This window comes from Rhopalosiphum padi, chromosome 4 (assembly GCF_020882245.1).
Source record: "Rhopalosiphum padi isolate XX-2018 chromosome 4, ASM2088224v1, whole genome shotgun sequence".
NCBI lineage: Eukaryota > Metazoa > Arthropoda > Insecta > Hemiptera > Aphididae > Rhopalosiphum > Rhopalosiphum padi.
In genome coordinates this window covers 24,272,720-24,290,910 of record NC_083600.1, presented here as the reverse complement: position 1 = coordinate 24,290,910, position 18,191 = coordinate 24,272,720, and the positions used below count along the sequence as shown (strand labels likewise).

General features: G+C 24.6%; 1 protein-coding gene across 1 annotated transcript in view; it reads right to left on the bottom strand.

The window, feature by feature from the left end:
- Nucleotides 1–15,865, bottom strand: part of LOC132930449 (F-actin-monooxygenase Mical) — a 29,270-nt gene extending 13,405 nt beyond the window's left edge. Inside the window, 18 exon segments of the mRNA XM_060996330.1 lie at nucleotides 250–474; nucleotides 569–702; nucleotides 820–967; nucleotides 1,709–1,846; nucleotides 1,976–2,200; nucleotides 2,265–2,387; nucleotides 2,448–2,683; nucleotides 2,836–2,868; nucleotides 2,957–3,314; nucleotides 3,384–3,641; nucleotides 4,105–4,361; nucleotides 4,463–4,564; nucleotides 4,851–4,961; nucleotides 5,027–5,234; nucleotides 5,295–5,315; nucleotides 5,317–5,397; nucleotides 5,593–5,779; nucleotides 15,395–15,865. Of these exon segments, the coding sequence (XP_060852313.1) occupies nucleotides 250–474; nucleotides 569–702; nucleotides 820–967; nucleotides 1,709–1,846; nucleotides 1,976–2,200; nucleotides 2,265–2,387; nucleotides 2,448–2,683; nucleotides 2,836–2,868; nucleotides 2,957–3,314; nucleotides 3,384–3,641; nucleotides 4,105–4,361; nucleotides 4,463–4,564; nucleotides 4,851–4,961; nucleotides 5,027–5,234; nucleotides 5,295–5,315; nucleotides 5,317–5,397; nucleotides 5,593–5,769 (2,835 nt within the window). The 5' untranslated portion in view covers nucleotides 5,770–5,779; nucleotides 15,395–15,865.
- Between the last annotated feature and the right edge of the window lie 2,326 nt (nucleotides 15,866–18,191).

Sequence of the window (18,191 nt, the reverse complement as noted above, 5' to 3'; positions counted from 1 at the left end):
AAATAAGAAATTTTTATTTTTATTTTCATTTCAATTTCTAGACACAATTTTTCATTTAATACAATAAAGAGGTAAAAAACACGAATTTTATTAAAATAAACTTAGGTAGTAATTAAAATATTTTATTATAAAGGGTGCTTATATAAATGTACAACATTTTGCAATAATATTTTCTTAATGAATGTTACGTTTTGAATTTTTTAAATATCCTTAAAGTATAAAATATTAGATTAAGAAAAATTTACTCACAGATCTTTGAAGTAAAGGCTGTTCAGGCTGTTTATTTATGGTAGCTAAATGTGCAGCCATTGCTGAAACTTTATTAGCACCACGTAAACCTTGATCTAAAATATTTCCATCTTTAATTTTTCTATTTAGTTTGTTTAAATTATCATCAATTTCAAAGAATTTTTTGTCATTGTTGATATTATCTTGATATCCTTTTACATGAAGTTTTTTCTTGATTGCGCTAACCTAATATATTTCATTTTTTATTAAAAAAGATCATATTTAATTATTGATTTAAATTTTTAAGTAAAAAAAATCATTATATTATTAATTGTAATACCTTATCATCAAATTGAGGGCGACTCCATTTAGGTACTTTTTCAGTACCATTTTTAATATGCTTAGCATTTACTTTACTTTCTTCAATCTTCCGTTCTATTTCTTTTACATTCCAATCACTTTTATCAATTTTTCCTATAAACAAATAATAATATCATACATAGATAATAGTAAAATGTTTTACATATGTAATAATTACATATATGTATGTAAAATAATTAATAAACTATAAAATTAATCTTATAATTATACCAATAGCTCTCATGAGATCTTTAGGTTTTTTATCAGGTGCTGGGCCACCTTTAAGCTTTGCTTCAATTTCTTTGGCTCTTACTGAAATATCTTCCTCCATTTTATATCGTGGTGAAGAACAATCTTCTTGTACACGACTGTCTCGTGGCTTAAATAATAAAATTAAAAATTAAAAAGAAAACACAATTATGAATATAGTACACTATTACAATTATATATTGGTATTATACAAACACACCTTTCTCCACCATAGGTGCTCTATTGTTATTTGCAAATACAACAATATCACAATATTAAATTAAGTCAGTCACAAATACTTAAAAGATAAATATGAAAATATACAATTTAAGATTAAGCATTTCACAATTCACAAATATAAGAGGATTTTAAAGTAATTTTTTTGTTTTTAGTTTTAATTCAATTCCTAAATTTTAATTCCTGAACCTGCTTAAATTGGTTTAGTAACAGTTTGACACACATAATCATTAAGGCACAAAACATATCACTTATTAATTCATTTAATGTATAACTAATTAACTTAATTGTTTTAAAAATTGTATCAAAAACATACACAAATTAGTTCAAAATAATTTAATACAGTAGCAATTGTCTATAGTACCTTAAAAAGGAGGACAATTGCTGTTGTAACTAGTATTTCATTAAATAAAATAACAATTTTAGAGGATGAATAAAACTGATAAATAATATTATAAAATATATAATTACGTATCATATAACTAAATTATTAGTAATTATTATTAGAATAGTCATTTTAATAATTTAAAATAACTATACTATTTAGTTGATAAATAATTTATTATTTGGATAAGTTAATAAAAATATTCACACACCAACACAATAATCACAGTTTTTAACACATTCTCCTTACACTTGGAAACAATTTTTTCTCCAACTCTCTAGCTCGTTCTTTAAACTTTTCATGATTATTTTCTAAAAACTCATCTTCTTCAGGTTCTCTTATATAAATTTGCTGCATCCGTAAATGTAGTCTTTTTTTTATTTGTGCCTTATTATTAGCAAAAATATTAATATTTTTTTTGTATTAAATTCAGTCATTACTTAAATACATTTTATATGATATAAATATTTAAAAAAAAATGATATTATCAAATACAGTAAATTGTAATTAACTTACCAATGACCCATTATTTATGTTAGTACGCCGCTTTCTATTTCGTCTTTGCATAGAAGAAGTACTTTTATCAATAGTAGATATATTATTAACACCTGAACGTTTTCGTGACTGCGAAATAGGTTTTACCAATGTAGAAGGTTTTGAATACGGAGCAAGCATATTATTTCTAGCGACATGAATTCTAAAACGACTTTCTGCTGGCGTAGGTCCATGATCACTGTCTTCCTAAAATTTTTTTAAAAATAATATTGAATTATTTAAATTGATTTATATAAAATAAATTAAATACCAATTTTGGATGATTTATGTGTGGAATTTCTCGTCTGAATGTATCATACACTTGTGACAAATAAGATAGCATGGCTAAAATATCAGGTATATCACACTGTTCCATTTCAGTACCAGACATTATCTAAAAAATAAATATGTAAATATAATATTCAATATCAAAAATAATATAAAATAAACTTACTGGTGGAATTCCAAATTCATGTTCTAAAATATCAAAAGCTAATTGATTATTTTTTGCCACATCAGAAGATGAAAGAGTATAGAAATCTACCAAATCTGGACGGTACCTATGTATAATTGCACATAATGCTAACCCATTTTTAAATGATTTTGCAAAATCTTCAACAGATATTGAATCGTAGGGTTCAACTTGAGTTTTTAACCAATGATGTAATGTTTCTTGATTTACTTGACTTTCTAAAAAAATACACTATATAAATTAATAACTACTCATATATATTTAAATACTATTGTTTAATATTTATATGTAAATAAAAATAACAAAAAACACACGGTTAGAGAACACAGTACTACACACGAATAAGTTTTGTGTATTTTATATTATTCACCCTTTATTGCAGGATCAAGTGCAGCCAAACGGACTGTTTTCAAATGTTTAAATAAAAATATTTTTAATGAGAAAAATAATTATAAACATAAAATAAAAAACAAATTATTATGATAGTTTACCTTTCCGTCGACGTTTTTTTGGAACATCTTGCACTGGAGTAATTGTTTGGCGAGGAGCTTTAAGAAGTTTTTCCACAACAGTCTTGTCATCACAATCAAATAAATGTACAACTTGCATAGGTAAAACAGCATGTGTATTTAGATTTGGATATCTTGTATGAGGATCAACAGTGTAGCCGACTATATTTTTATGTAGATTTTCAGGTGTTGTTTGACCAAGAATATGATAAATTGACTCTCGTTCAGCTAATACATCTAATGGATTAGAGTCAGGAGAACCCCAATGTCTAATAGCCCAACAGGTATCCATTGAACTCAAAAAACCACGAGCACAACCAGAGCCAGTTGGCCAAAATGGCTAAAAATATAGTATGATAAAAATAAAATTAATATTTTTTAAATAAAAAAATATCATAATACTTTATACCTCTAGTAAGCTATCTCCAACTAATGTAGTCAAAAGTTTATGACCATTTCTTTGGATCACATGACTAGCATTTTCAGCAGCATACATTGAAGTAAAATCAAACATAGCTACATCTGGTTGACCATAATGATTAACAGCAAATTCAAGTTGAGGCAATGAGTAATTTGTTGAAAAATTTGCAGCTTCTTTAGCATATTCTGTTAATGCTTCCTTATTAATATTTTCTAAGGCTAATAACTTAGCAACATCAGCATAATCCTATAGGTAAAATGTACATGGATGAGGAGAAAATTAAAACATAACTATTTATTAAATTATTAGATGTCAGAATTTTATGATTTTTGTATTTTTTAAGACTATACAAGTGTATGGGAGCAAGACTTCATTAATCATATTATACTCTTACACCAAGTATGTTTCTTAAGAAAAACAGACTACATGTTCAATCAAAAGGTAAGTATTTTTGGCACAAAAAAAAACTGCATAATTTAAGACCAAAAATATTTAGTTAGCTGTAGACATTTTTTGAATATAACACATTTAATTTACATAGAAAATATAGAATACAAAATCAAAATATCGATCAATAACAAATATTTAATTCATATTAGAAGAATATATTGCCTATTATAATAACATAAAAACATCATATATTTTAAGAAAATATTAACCTGACTTCTAGTTATTAGGGATTTTCAATTATATAAAAATTTATACATACATTTAATATAACACCTTTATCAATCAAACTATGTTTTTTGGCAGTCATAACAAAATAATGAGTTTCGTCTTTATAATAAACAATATTTTCCAAATCAATTCCTGTTTCCCGATAAAGATCTTTAAAAAACTTTTGATTAAATATGAAAGCAACTCCAGATATTTCTTCCACCCTTGCTTCAGCTTCTGTGTGTTTGTTTATAAAGTTAGCAGTGATAGCAATTGCTAACCTACCACGAAATTCTTTTCTTTTAAAACCTAAATAATAAATATAAAAAAAATCATACAATTTAATAAAAACATATTAATATGATAAAATGTTGGTTATAAAATTACAGTATTTTTTATTGAATACATACCTTCCAATGTATTTCGTTTTCCATCAGCACCAATAAGAACATCAAATTCATACTGAGAAACGGGATGATCTAATGGACTAAAGATAGCTCTCCATCCAATTTCTATTGTTTAGCAATTAAAAATAATACAGACATCAAACATTTTTCAAAAAAAATTAAACTGTTATATTAGGTTATAAATTAATAAATTTTAAGTATGAATTAAATAGAATAAGAAGTGAGATCTATGTGACTTCTGGTTACAAAAAATATTATTTAAAATGAAATTCAACACTTGTCTGAACATTGATATTGTTATAAACATATACTATGTATGGTGTATTATGTGAGTATACTATGTATAACATAGTATTGAAATTAAAACACTATTAATTAAATTAAAACATACTTTCATCATTATCGGGTGGCGGAGAAAGGGAATCAAAACTGACACCTTCATGAATTTCAACGCCTAGGATTAATGAAACTTTTAGCAAAATACATTGAAGCTGTCTTATACCTATAAAAATAGTTGTGATTATTAGAAAGCTAATTTAATAATATGAACCAATATTTATATCTTACTTATATGATCAATAGCACCAGCACAAAATTTACCAAAAAATTTTTTTGCACCAAGTAATTTTAAGTCTTGAATAACGAAGGGCCACAGATGAAGTACATTATTTCTTGAGAGACGATCTCTCTTTTCTACTACAACTACTTTAGCACCTAAAAGCTGAGCTTCAATAGCAGCACGTAATCCGCAAGGTCCCGAACCAATAATTAAAACCTAAATAATTTATTTAACTTAGTTTAAAAAAGAATAAATAATAATACAATTTAAATTTACCCTAGTATTCATACAAGTTTTTTCCACGATTATAACACTTGTGACTTGCTTTTTTATCAAATTTATTCCATAAAGCTTTTGCTTTCCATGAACATAGCATAGTCTAGAAAATAATTAGTTACAATTTTAATAAAAGCTATATATATATATATATATATAAAGAATTTAATTGTAATTAATAATAATTAATTAATGTTCTAAAGTTTAAATAAAAATAAATATAATATACCTACACATTTAAATAAACAATAATAACTTAAATTAAATAAATTCTTAAATTATGCAATTAAAAACTTACCTTAAGTTTTGGGTAAAATTGAGGAAAATTAGTAGGCTTGATGCATAATATTTCACATAGATGTCGAAAATGACCAAGAATAGTCTTCATTGTAGAAGCAGTGCAAAAACGATCAAAAACTTCTGATGCCAGTGCAGCATCAGCCGATGGAAGAGTTTTACGATAATGTGACGCCATTATTTAAGTCCTAAATAAAACAGGACAATTAAATAGCAATTCAAATAAACTAGTCTGTTTTTATAAAGAACAAAAATTAATTTTAATTTTATATTATTATATACAATCAAATTGTTTTATCATGCAATAATAATTATCAATTTAAGTTCACTGAACAAATTACCAATTTAAAGACATTATACTAAAGAAAATTCAGGTCTATATATAAAATAATTTTATTACATTGTTAACAAAAAAAAAATATTGACAGAAAAGAGTCGGCAATAGTGGCATAATATTAAGAATCAAATTATAAATATTATAAAATCAGAATTTAAAAATGATTTACGAACCGTAATAGCAATAAATCGGAATAATGCAGTGCGTTATAAATTAGAAAATAGATTTACAATATTTGAGTAAAAGTATAGTCAAATATTTTCAAAATCTAATACTTTTAGTTTTGATTTAACGAAACAAATGACAATTTTTATATTAAAAAAATGTAACATTACATTGGCAAATTTGACCTTCAAGAATTAAATAACAGACTACAAAGAATTTACATTTTGAGCCCACGGATTTTAATAGCGTGGAAACATGTTAAAAATAAAAATCCATTGTAATTCCAGTTTATAAAAAACATATTCCTACCAATTCATCTTCAAACCAAAACGAACTCTCTGTATTACCAAATATATAAGTCATTACCAATAAAGATGTATTTATATTTACAAGATTTCAAAATACACCGATATTCTGAATCTTTATATTACTATACATAGTTTAAATAAAACTTTGTCATGACTAATTTTGACTTACGATTTTTTTTCAATAATTTTAATATTCTAATTATACTCATATATTTGTAATACTATTGCCTTCTGTCATAAGTCAGTACCATATAATATAGATATATAGAAAATAAGTCGAAAAAATTCTATTTCCTAAAAAAATTAAGGTAATTATTTAAAAAATGGAAAATAATATACTATTATATAATTTATATATATAGTAAGACTACTATAATATTATATATAGAATGTAAATTATGCATGTTTAACTTCATTTCAATAAATCAAAAATAACATACAACTCGCGGGCCACTCAGGGCCTCATTTACAGTTTTACACATACAGTTTTTACAACCTAAAAACTCTGGTTCCATAATTTTAGAATCCCCTATACTGTCTATACTTCACCTCTAGTAACAACCTAACATTTCTAGGAATTGCCTATTTTATTTTTATGTAATACGTAAATTAAATGTTTAAATTATCGCGGTAATTAAATCAATCGTTTACATGTACGTAATCCAAAAACAGAACTAGAAGTACGAGGGCGTCCTTATAAATCCCACACAAATACACGATTTAAGTAGAAAATTTCAGTTGACTATTTATTATTTTCTTTATCAACAACATATTTATATATTTTCGCGAAACACACGTCAAATAAAACTGAATGAGTAGGTATAGCTAAAATAATGACGCCAAGAACCAAATTAGAATATTACAAGCCACGAATAACGACCTAAATTTCATTAATACAATATATAACTAAACCAAATAATCTATATAAACTAGTATACTAATACACCCAACTATTTTTAAATTACCTACAACGAAGACTACCCTTTTAACTCGATTATGTTCACAAAAGGGAAACACAAATTATCATTAAAATATAAAAAATAAAAATATTCTCAAATTTCCAGCGTTTTGAGAGTAATGAGACGAAAATAGTGTCCGGAAAAATGTCATCTGGCCTTGTGCCACACGCATAGCAATCAATGGATGCCAAACTATCTAGGACATTACTGATTGTAATACGACTACAAGAGATGTTTGAAGCCTTAAATTCGATGAATTATTCTCTCCTAGTTATTTTGTACTAACAAAATGTTTAAAGAAATTAAGAATGGAAACGTTTAGTTATCATTTTGAATAAGTTATTTTAATGTAATAATGTTTATATTGAATTTAAATGATTAATTATTGTATACAAAAAAAAATTTTAAGGGAAGACGATCTGTCAGCCAATAATATTACTCGTACCAAGTATATTTTATATCATGATATATTTTTTTATACTACTATTAAAGTAATTTATTTGTTATTAGGTATAACAGTATAAATTTATATAATTTAGTGTTTTTATTAATTTTTGTGTCAATATAGAATAGAGCGAATATTATGGTATACTAGTATAAATAAGCAAACGATGAGGCTGAGGAGAAAGGGGGAGAGTAAAATGAATAACGTCGTTTCCAACCCCCCTCCCCATCCAAGATTTAAAAACAAATGGCAATAGTTTTAAATTAATCTAAATGTTTTTAAAATGACAATGTGCTTATAAAATATAATAATATACAAAAAGTTTTAAATCCTCACGAATAATATTTTTGAAAAACAACCAAGTAATTAAAATTGTTATTCTTCATTTAAATATTTAATTTGGTCCAAAATTAAACTACAAATGAAAAAAAAATTGTGGTTATATATTTTTTTGTTTCATAATAAGCTTCTTATGAGGAAACTGGTATTAAATTTTAAAGTTAATTGTAACATGTACATAAAATGGTCATATAAATATTTTGTGAAAATTTAAAGTTAGGTATAAAAAATCATTATTTTACGAGCAAATAATATCCTATTTCGTCAAAAATTAAACTTCAAATGGTCATAAAAAATCTATAGAATTACGAACAATTTTTTTTTAATCGCAAGAATTGAAACTTATGTGGAATCTTGTATTAAATATTTAAGCTTTTAGAACTAGTTAATTTTTTTTATCTGCAATTATTGAATCAAAAATCGATAATGTATAAATAATAAATAGCTCAAAAAGAGTCAATATATTTTTAAAATTATACTGCGTATACATTTATTTAACCAAGTAAAATTTAAATATATAGGTTTTTAATTATTTTATTATATTTAAATGTAAACTGTAGTCTGTAAGTATAAACATTTAAATTTAAATATACCTATTCACAGTTTAATATTGTAATAACATATTATTGTTATTAACTTATAATTTAGAAATCAATACGACGTCGGTCGTGTCGTAGAATAGTAAACAGGTTCGTGATATACCTTAAATTTTAAATTTTAATAGCTTAAAATAATTATAGTCTAAATATTTTGAAAATTGAATAGTAATAGAAAGCAATAATATATATTACTTTTATATTTAAACTATTTTCTATTATATATTATACATTATTAGTAATAAGTAATAACTTATTACTAATAAATAATAATACATATCACGACAACATTCTAACTTAAATTCAAATAAATAACAATAACCCAACAAACTTAAATCATAAGAGGACGTCACACCCGCATGTAGTGTTCTTCGTTTTGCATACACATAACATGGCAAATTTTCGTTCAGCAAAATCCATTTTATGTTGTTAGTTTTCATATTAGAGTAAATTTACCTAATATCAAACTAAAAGTAAGAATATTATCTAGGCCATTACATAGACTTGTATTTATATTACCATACAAAGTGAATTATATCTATGTAAAATATTACAATTTAAAATGCTCAGTATATTATACTATTTATACTGTAAATTGTACCTATAATACATATTTACGAGCATATTTATATGTTAAATATTAAAGATAAAATAATAGTAAAGTATTTTTATATTGGTTTGCCGAGGGCCAAAACTCAAAAACTAAACGAACTATAAATTATAATCAATAAATATATAAGTTAATTATATTTTTAATTATAAAAGTTTTATCCTTTTGGTTTAAGATAAGTGCACGACATATCTTGATTAGAAATAACACAATACATTTTAAAATTTAAAAATGACTATTTTTATTACTATTTTATTATTAAATATTTTCTAACTAAATATCCAATTCAAATCTACATTCCATGTAGTGTAATTTTTTTTTATATATTTTTCTAATCCAAATGAATTATAATCTCGTTTAAATGGAAATTTAAATTGTCAATTTCAATTTGTAATCTTCCACGGTTAATTCAACTTACATTAAATTGAATATAATATAAAATAATATGAATACATGACATATTTGACTTACCATTTTTAAGAACATGTTATCTTATTGATTTATCAAAATGTTAAAAGATTTATAATAAATTTAATTCAGGGTTTAATTCAAATAGTAAACAATACAATTTAAATTCAACTTTTACTAAATCAATAAATAATATTATACCGAGTGATCCTTTTGACTTAAGACACTTATTGTTCCAAAAACTATTCAAATTTTTAAATACATATTTTTACATAATTTTAAGTTGTTAAAAAGCAATATATTTTATTCTAAAAAAAAATTCTTATATTAATGACAACAAGCATTTGAATTCTTTATTCTTAAGTAGAATATTTTTTGGAATACTTCCATATATAAAAAGTAAATTTTAGTCGGGTAGTTTATGAATTATAACTTATATTAGTATTTCACTTTGGTTAAGCGATGTGGTACAAGGATACCATCACGCAAAATAATGGACCAAGTGATCTACTTCATCGACTTTAAATACTTACAAGTTATAACAGACGCGTATTTCAATGCAAAATGCATTATTTTAAGAGAAGTACCGAAAATGCTTTTCAAGTATAAAATCCGTTTCATGCATCACAGATTTAGAATTTTATTTTGTATTTTTAAGAAATATGTACTTTTTAGAATATTTTTTATAATTTTTCTGTAAATTTGTTAATTTTTAATGTCGTTTTCAATGCAAATTTCTAATAAAATTAATTCATAGATAAAATTTAATTGGTAATTCAAAATATACTAGCTTAAAAAATTTGTTCTGACCATTTATCATTTTGTGAATCGTTCAATTTACCTATGATTTCGATATTTATCTATAACTTCTTTATCTATTTAGACGGCAGTTATTAGCTGTACTGCCCGTACTGCTTCCGGTACCAAATAAACGTAAAACACGACATTAAAAATTTTGGTATGTTTGGAATGAGTAATTCAGTCCCGGCCGATACTCAAAATCATCACCAATGCATACATTGAAATTTTTCTGATTATCGTAATAAAATTTAAAATTTAAAAATTGGATCATTTTATAAGGACATTATTGCAGTTAAAAATTTTTTTTTTGCTTTTTCATACTTTTAGAGCATTAATAAAATCAATTGTAAAAAATAAACTAATTGATCAAATTTTGACTTTTATACATCAAATACTCTGAATAATATTATTCTGCTTCGTAAGATGAAACTAGAAATATTTCCAAAAATGTTTAGTGATTACTTAAAATTATATAAAATAAATATTTTCAACGTTTTTTCTAAAATAGTAAGTGTCATATTATGTTTAATGGATCATCCAGTAAGTAGTTAAATAATAAATTTATTTTTATAGCTTTAACTTTTAAATAAAATGTTAATTAAATTAATTTAAACAAGTTGAAATAAATATATTACAAATAGAAGAAAAAGCATTACCATAATTAATCAGACCATATAGTTCATTTTTACTATAATATAATAGTTACGAACTGTACCTAACAATCATATATTGGTACAGTAATTTTCCGTAATTAGTTCCATTACATTTTTTTTATTATTATTATCATTAATATAAGATTTTTTTTCAGATAACTGTTCAGCTTGAGGAACATCTTGAAACATACAACAAGAAATTGAGAATGAATTTTAATTATTATTTTGTGTGTAGATACTAGATACTACTATACTATAGATACAAAACCAGAATAAAGAGAGATCAGCTTCAGTAATGATAATTACTCGCTTTCTATTAATCCAGATAAGATAGATAATATATTTTAAGTTAATTAATCTTGTTAAACAAACTGCAGAGCAAATATTTATAAAATATGACCTTGAAAACACATCAATACATTTTCATTATTGAAATAGACTTATCGAATCAATATTTTTGTTTGACAGGTGTTCATCATAATGCCTTGTTTATTATGGGCGGGTCAGAATAGAACTTCTTTATTTAAATTTGTTTACGAACGTCTTGTGAATTGTGATTTTAAATCCACAGTTTTAAATTATTACATCCCGTCTAAAAAACATAAATATTGCTTTTTTTGTATTATTCTTAACTGATATTCAATAGTTTGGAAATAAGTGGTTACCTATCTAGATTTATTAAAAATATTAATATAATTGGCTATTTTTAATTACTTCACTTTCAAATTAATAATTCACCCTTAAGATTTTAAATTATTTTTATAGGTTAACAATTGAATTGTTACACGATTTTATGATAACTACCAAGGGTAAAAAAATATACATCCATGATCACTACATTTTTATTTTTAGTGTTTTAACCATAAAAAGTAGAACGTTTTGTGACTTGTGTCTTCTGCTATAAATACTGCAATAATAATAGAGAATACTGCCAGTCATTCCATGAAACAATGAAAAAATCGTTTACACTACCTTTATTCAGATAAAAATAGCGAGTTTTCGTCCTATTTTATTTTGTTCTACTTTTGAACATAATACATTGAAGAAATGTAAAATAAACATTTCAAGGCCAATATATCAATAATACAATTATAAGAATCAATTATTAAAATAACACATGTAAACAGTAAACATTATTATTTAACACTTTCATCAGTTACAATTTTATTAAATTATCTATTCAATTAACATTGTTCATAATTGTATTAGTTTTAATATACAACCGAATTTTATGAAAATAATAATTATACTGCATAATTAATTTGACATGTGCACTTCTATTATGGTATCTCAAGGTCTATAAGAAAAAACACGCAAAACCAATATTTTTCTTTGTCTATATCTTAGTCAGAATAGTTCTTAGGATTTATCAGGATTGTAACAATGAAGTGCAAATAGTTGGCACAGAATCAAATACGTTCAAATGTTCAAATCGTGTATTTTAGTCATTATAATATCAAAAATAACTGATCTGTTGACTATTAAACAAACATTTAAAATCTACATTTGACGATTTCCTGTTATACATCACCTATAACCAATACACGCTGGATAATACGAGTATAATAAATAAACCTAATTCTATTGTGATTCGAAAATCGAAATTGATCAGACTGGAACAACATTGTACAGGAAGGTCTAGGGCAGTACATAAGTACATTATAAAATGGGGCAATTAATTCTCAATGAATGGCGGTAGTGATGTTGATGACCCCCATATGGTTGATGATGTCATACAAACCCTCCTACAAAGCAAAACGTTATTAAAGGACAAAAGGTTACCAACCTATAAAATTAAAATAACACATAATAAATAAATATATTTTTTAAGAGTACATAAAAGTTTTAATAAATAAATATATTTATATTTTAATTAAAAAGAACATTAAGTGTTTCATAAAAGGATTATAATATACAATTTAATATTAAAATTTGTTATTTATTTTACCTTATGATCTATCTTATTGTACCTAGTCATGTTATGAAACGTTTAATAATAAACAAAAGTATCAATAGTCAAATTAATATAGATATGTCAAGGCAATATAGAAAATTCATGTTAATGACCCTGTATAGTAGGATACTACTGGTATTAGGTGCAACAAAAATAAAAAACTAATGGAGCGTTATTCTAAAATAGCAGAATATTAAATATATTCTATATATTTTATATTGAATCTACATAGATATTTTTTGATGATCAGTATTTACTATAATCTACTAAACTTGAGTTACATTATTAATTTATTTTTAATCCTCAATTAATATAAGTTAATACTAATTAGGACCTAGGTATACACTATTTATTATATATGTGTAGTGTATCTCAAAGAAAAATAAACCAAAAAATAAAATGTTAATTAAATTATTACTATTAACCTATCCATCTACTGTTTTTTACAAAATTATAGCTTGAAATTAAATTAGAGATCATAAAATTACTATGAAAATTATCATGTAAAAATAGTTACAATCAACTTATTTAGTAATATACATTAGTCAAAAATATTTTAAACAACTAAATACATTATTTACTTACTTCTACACACATAAAAAAATAATACGAAATAATAATAATAATTTAACTATGTATAATGCAATAATAAATATTATCAGATTTCTTCCTGTTATATAATAATCAGAGATCGGTAAATTTATATACAGACTTTGATGGGTTCTAATCAAATATTTGAAATCATATTTGTTTGTCGGTAGCATCTTCTTATATCATACTTCAAATAATTAATTTATGAAATCATATTTCACAATTTATTTATATACAAATATCAAAATTAATACAATTTGTTGTTTATATGAGTGAGTAAATATTATAGTTATAATGAAAAATGAAATGTGTATAATCATACCAATCAAATTCATTTTCAAATTTATTTGTTTTTTACAAGTTTGAATTAAAATTGTCACCACAAACCACAAGCAACAAATATTTCCTAAATTAAAATGTAGCTATTAAAAACAAACATAGTTTAACATTTACACCAATGTCACCTCACACCTGTCTAATAGGCTACTTGAATACCAATCTATTTCCTAAATATTATTATAAGACATTTTTGGAAAAATGTACTAGAACTAAGTATATTAGGTAATTTCTCAAAATAGCTCATGTATACCAAATGAAAATGAATTATGTGCTATTTTTTAAAAAAACTTTTTCTTTTTAGTTCACATATTTTCAATTTTTAATCCTATTAACATGAAAATGCTAAAAAAAACAAGGTTCAGTAATTTAATTATTAATTAAAAAATTAGTTAATAATTTAATTGATTTATATAGTTAAATAATATCTTATGTAAAACTATCAAACGTATCTACTAAAATGCTTTCTCAAGTATCTGTATTTGTACTCAATTACATTTTTTGCTAAGTATTCAAATACATATTTTTAAATACTTTTCAAATTAAGTATCAGTATCTGAACTTGCATACTTTTAAAGAAATACCTATTTTTTACAAGACTGTCAAAAACCACTGTGATTGTTTCTGTAGTAAAATATGCCGTCATTGATGTCCACGAATTAATTGAATTAATAACAAATTTATCAAATAAATTTTAAAAAATGCACACATTACCAATAAAGAATATAATATATTTAGTTGCTTTATTCTTTATGATATAAACATTATAGAGCTAGTTTTACAAATAAACTTACAACAGCTACTAACAGCTTAATTGTAATAAGTAAGTAGTATTAATTAGTATTTTTAATTCCTATACATTTGTTCAATGATGTCAAAACTTCAATTACATGTCTATCATTTGAAATCTATCATGAATGGATATTTTTAATTTTAACATTATATCAGTTCCACAATGTTAACACATATTGGTACTCTTAAAATTGTCTTCAATAAATTAAAATACTTTTAAATAAAATAAGAAATATGTACATGCAGTTACCTAATTAAATAAGCAGCTACCTGTGATTATTACTTATTAGATAGGTAAATTCCAAATACTTAATACTGAGTAAGCCTAGCAGCAACTATAATAGTGTTTAATAAATACAAAGATTCATTATTAGTTTAAATTTTAAACAGACAAACTACATTGGCCAACCATCTCTTTTATCAACGATAATTTATCAGCAGTTCTTATTTAAAATTGTATACTATGAACTAGGATAATTTTAATCCATGATGCTAACCGAGATACTAACCTGTTAATATTTTCGTTTATTCAGCAAGATATTTAGAAATATTCTGAATTTATATACATATTCGGAATATAACTGGTAATACATTTGGCAAATGAGAAAATTTCATTTGCTTTAAACATCAAATTGAAATATTTGAAGGCGAGAAAACTGATATTTAAATTTAAACATTGAATTGTAACAAATATTGTTAAAAAAAATAAAATTTGATTAAGAAAATATTAAAGCAAAAATAGTAGTATAATTAATAAGCACTATAAAAGCAGGAACATGTAAATTGTTCTTTAAAGACTACGATATAATTAACATTTTGATCGCAAAATATAGTATTAAAAAAATTAGTAATTAATAAATAATTAAATTATAGCCCGAGCACAACGATCACTATGTACTACCTATGTTATGATAAAAAAATACTGTAGTAAAAAGAGAAAACAACACGCTGGGGCGGCACGAGGAGGACTGCACTGCAGCTGTAGCTGTAATGACTGAAATGCAGTCAAACAAGTTTGTCGTGCTCACCATTATTTATTGTTATCACAGTCCCAGGCCACACTGTACATAAATCGAACACAATAATATTATTGTATACTGTGATATAAGATAATAATAACAATAATTATTATTGTTTATTATTATTGCGAATTTCAAATTGCGATAACAAATTAACAATTAACAGTATTAACATTTAACTGTATAAACCACGGTGGATATTGTTCTGTGAATCTGTGATGTTATATTATATTTATTATATATTTATATATAACCACCTTGGTGGCTTGGTATAAGCACAGACCATTGACATGTCAATGGCACAGACTATATGGAAAATTTTCATTAGTCGGTGGTATACGCCTATAAACCAGAAACTTTAATGAATCGAATGAACTATAATAACTAATAAGTAATAACCGTGGATTAATATATATGCATATTACTATATTAGTATATTAATCTGTGGTAATAACTATATATTTATGTATCTACTACAGTCTACAATTGATTATAAAATATAAACACTATAATTTCTTAAACACTATATTTGTACTAACACAATAAATATTAGTTTCAAATTTTCAATAATAATTGTGATTGCCAAAATAATATTAAATGAGTAAATCTGTAACTGTAATGTAGCCTGTCGCCTGTAGGTATATTAAACACCGCTATGGAATACTAATACCTATATAGATATTAATTAGGTACCTATTATTAATTTATGGCTATTTTCTATAGCCATTTGCTGTGATGTTAAATATTTACTATTTTAGTATTAAATAATAACTATATAGTATATCTAATTACTATTTATTTACAAGTTAGAATGACCATGTTCTGTACTTTTATGCTTTTTGTTTAATAATAAATTGATTTTGAATTTTGACATGAAAAGTAATTTTTTGATTGAGTTTATAAAACATACCTACTATAGCAGTATTTCCCAACCTTTTTGTAATGGTGACGCTCAAATTTACCCCTTGTTGGTTACGCGGCCCACAAACTCGGATTAAGATAATTTTGTGGCCAATAACCATAATCAAAATATTGGTGACCTACATATAATAACATTTCAGACAAAAAAAAGTTATATTTATAAATTTATTTCTTACTTTTTTAAATACAATAATAAAAATGTTATTTATATAAATAATTGTACATGTTTATACAAGAAATATAATATTATTATTATATCCAAATATTTCTAATTTATAAAAAAAAAACGTACTATTCGCCCGGGGCTCACTATTGTTTAATATCTGTTGTGAGCCCGGGCCCATGCCCCCTTAATCCAGGCTCGGCGACCCACCCCCACTAAAAAAAAAATATGATTGTATATTTATTTATGGGTAAGTAAGTAGGTTTAGCCAGTCGCGACCTATAACAAAAAGTATCAATACTAGATACTAGATATCAACGAAGTACATTCAATTTTCTTACGGGAGGATTTAAACAACATAGGTAGGTACATATTTATTGGAATTTAGAGTACTTCACGCTTTTACGTCTTCGTTCAACATAATAAATTCTATCATAGATCTTTTTGATTATCTACTATATAGACTATAGCCTATAGGGGCATAGGCGACAGAATCCAAAAAGCAACTAGCCTTCATAATGTGCAAATAACACAAAGCCATGAAGACCTTCGCTTTCCCCTCTGATAGACATTAAAAATTGTTTAATTTATATCAATTATTATAAAAATAGATCCCTCAATCTAGTTTCTAATTTACCTCATATTTAATTATATCACTTTAATGGATGTATTAAATTTAAATGCAATGATAAACTAGGTACCTGTAGCATAAGAAAAACGATTTTGATGTGCAATTTTTTCTTTAAAATCGACGAATTTTTCAATCATGCAAAATATGCATTTTTTAATTTTCAATTTTTAAAGTTTTAAACTCAACATTGTATAGCTCGAATTTCTAGCTTGGTCTGCTATAAATCGAGAGCATATACAGAATATAATATGCCACTGCTATAACTAGTATGAATTATGAACCCTAGTAATAACTAATAAAATATAATATCTACTTGTTTGCTATCGCCCCGCCGGCCGCCACTAACCTATATAAATCCAGCGACCACCAGGTCAGCAGTCTTAAATCTCAAATCTAACATTTCAATTCATAATTTACATCTCTGCATTTCTATGATATCTTAGATGAAGGTTAGTCTAGTCGTATACACGTATGTGTTATGTCATCTGTTTAAGGCAGCATCGGGTTACCCTACAGGTAAAATAATCAGGTGATTGGAGAGGCAAATTTGGTGCACTTAAATAATAAAAATT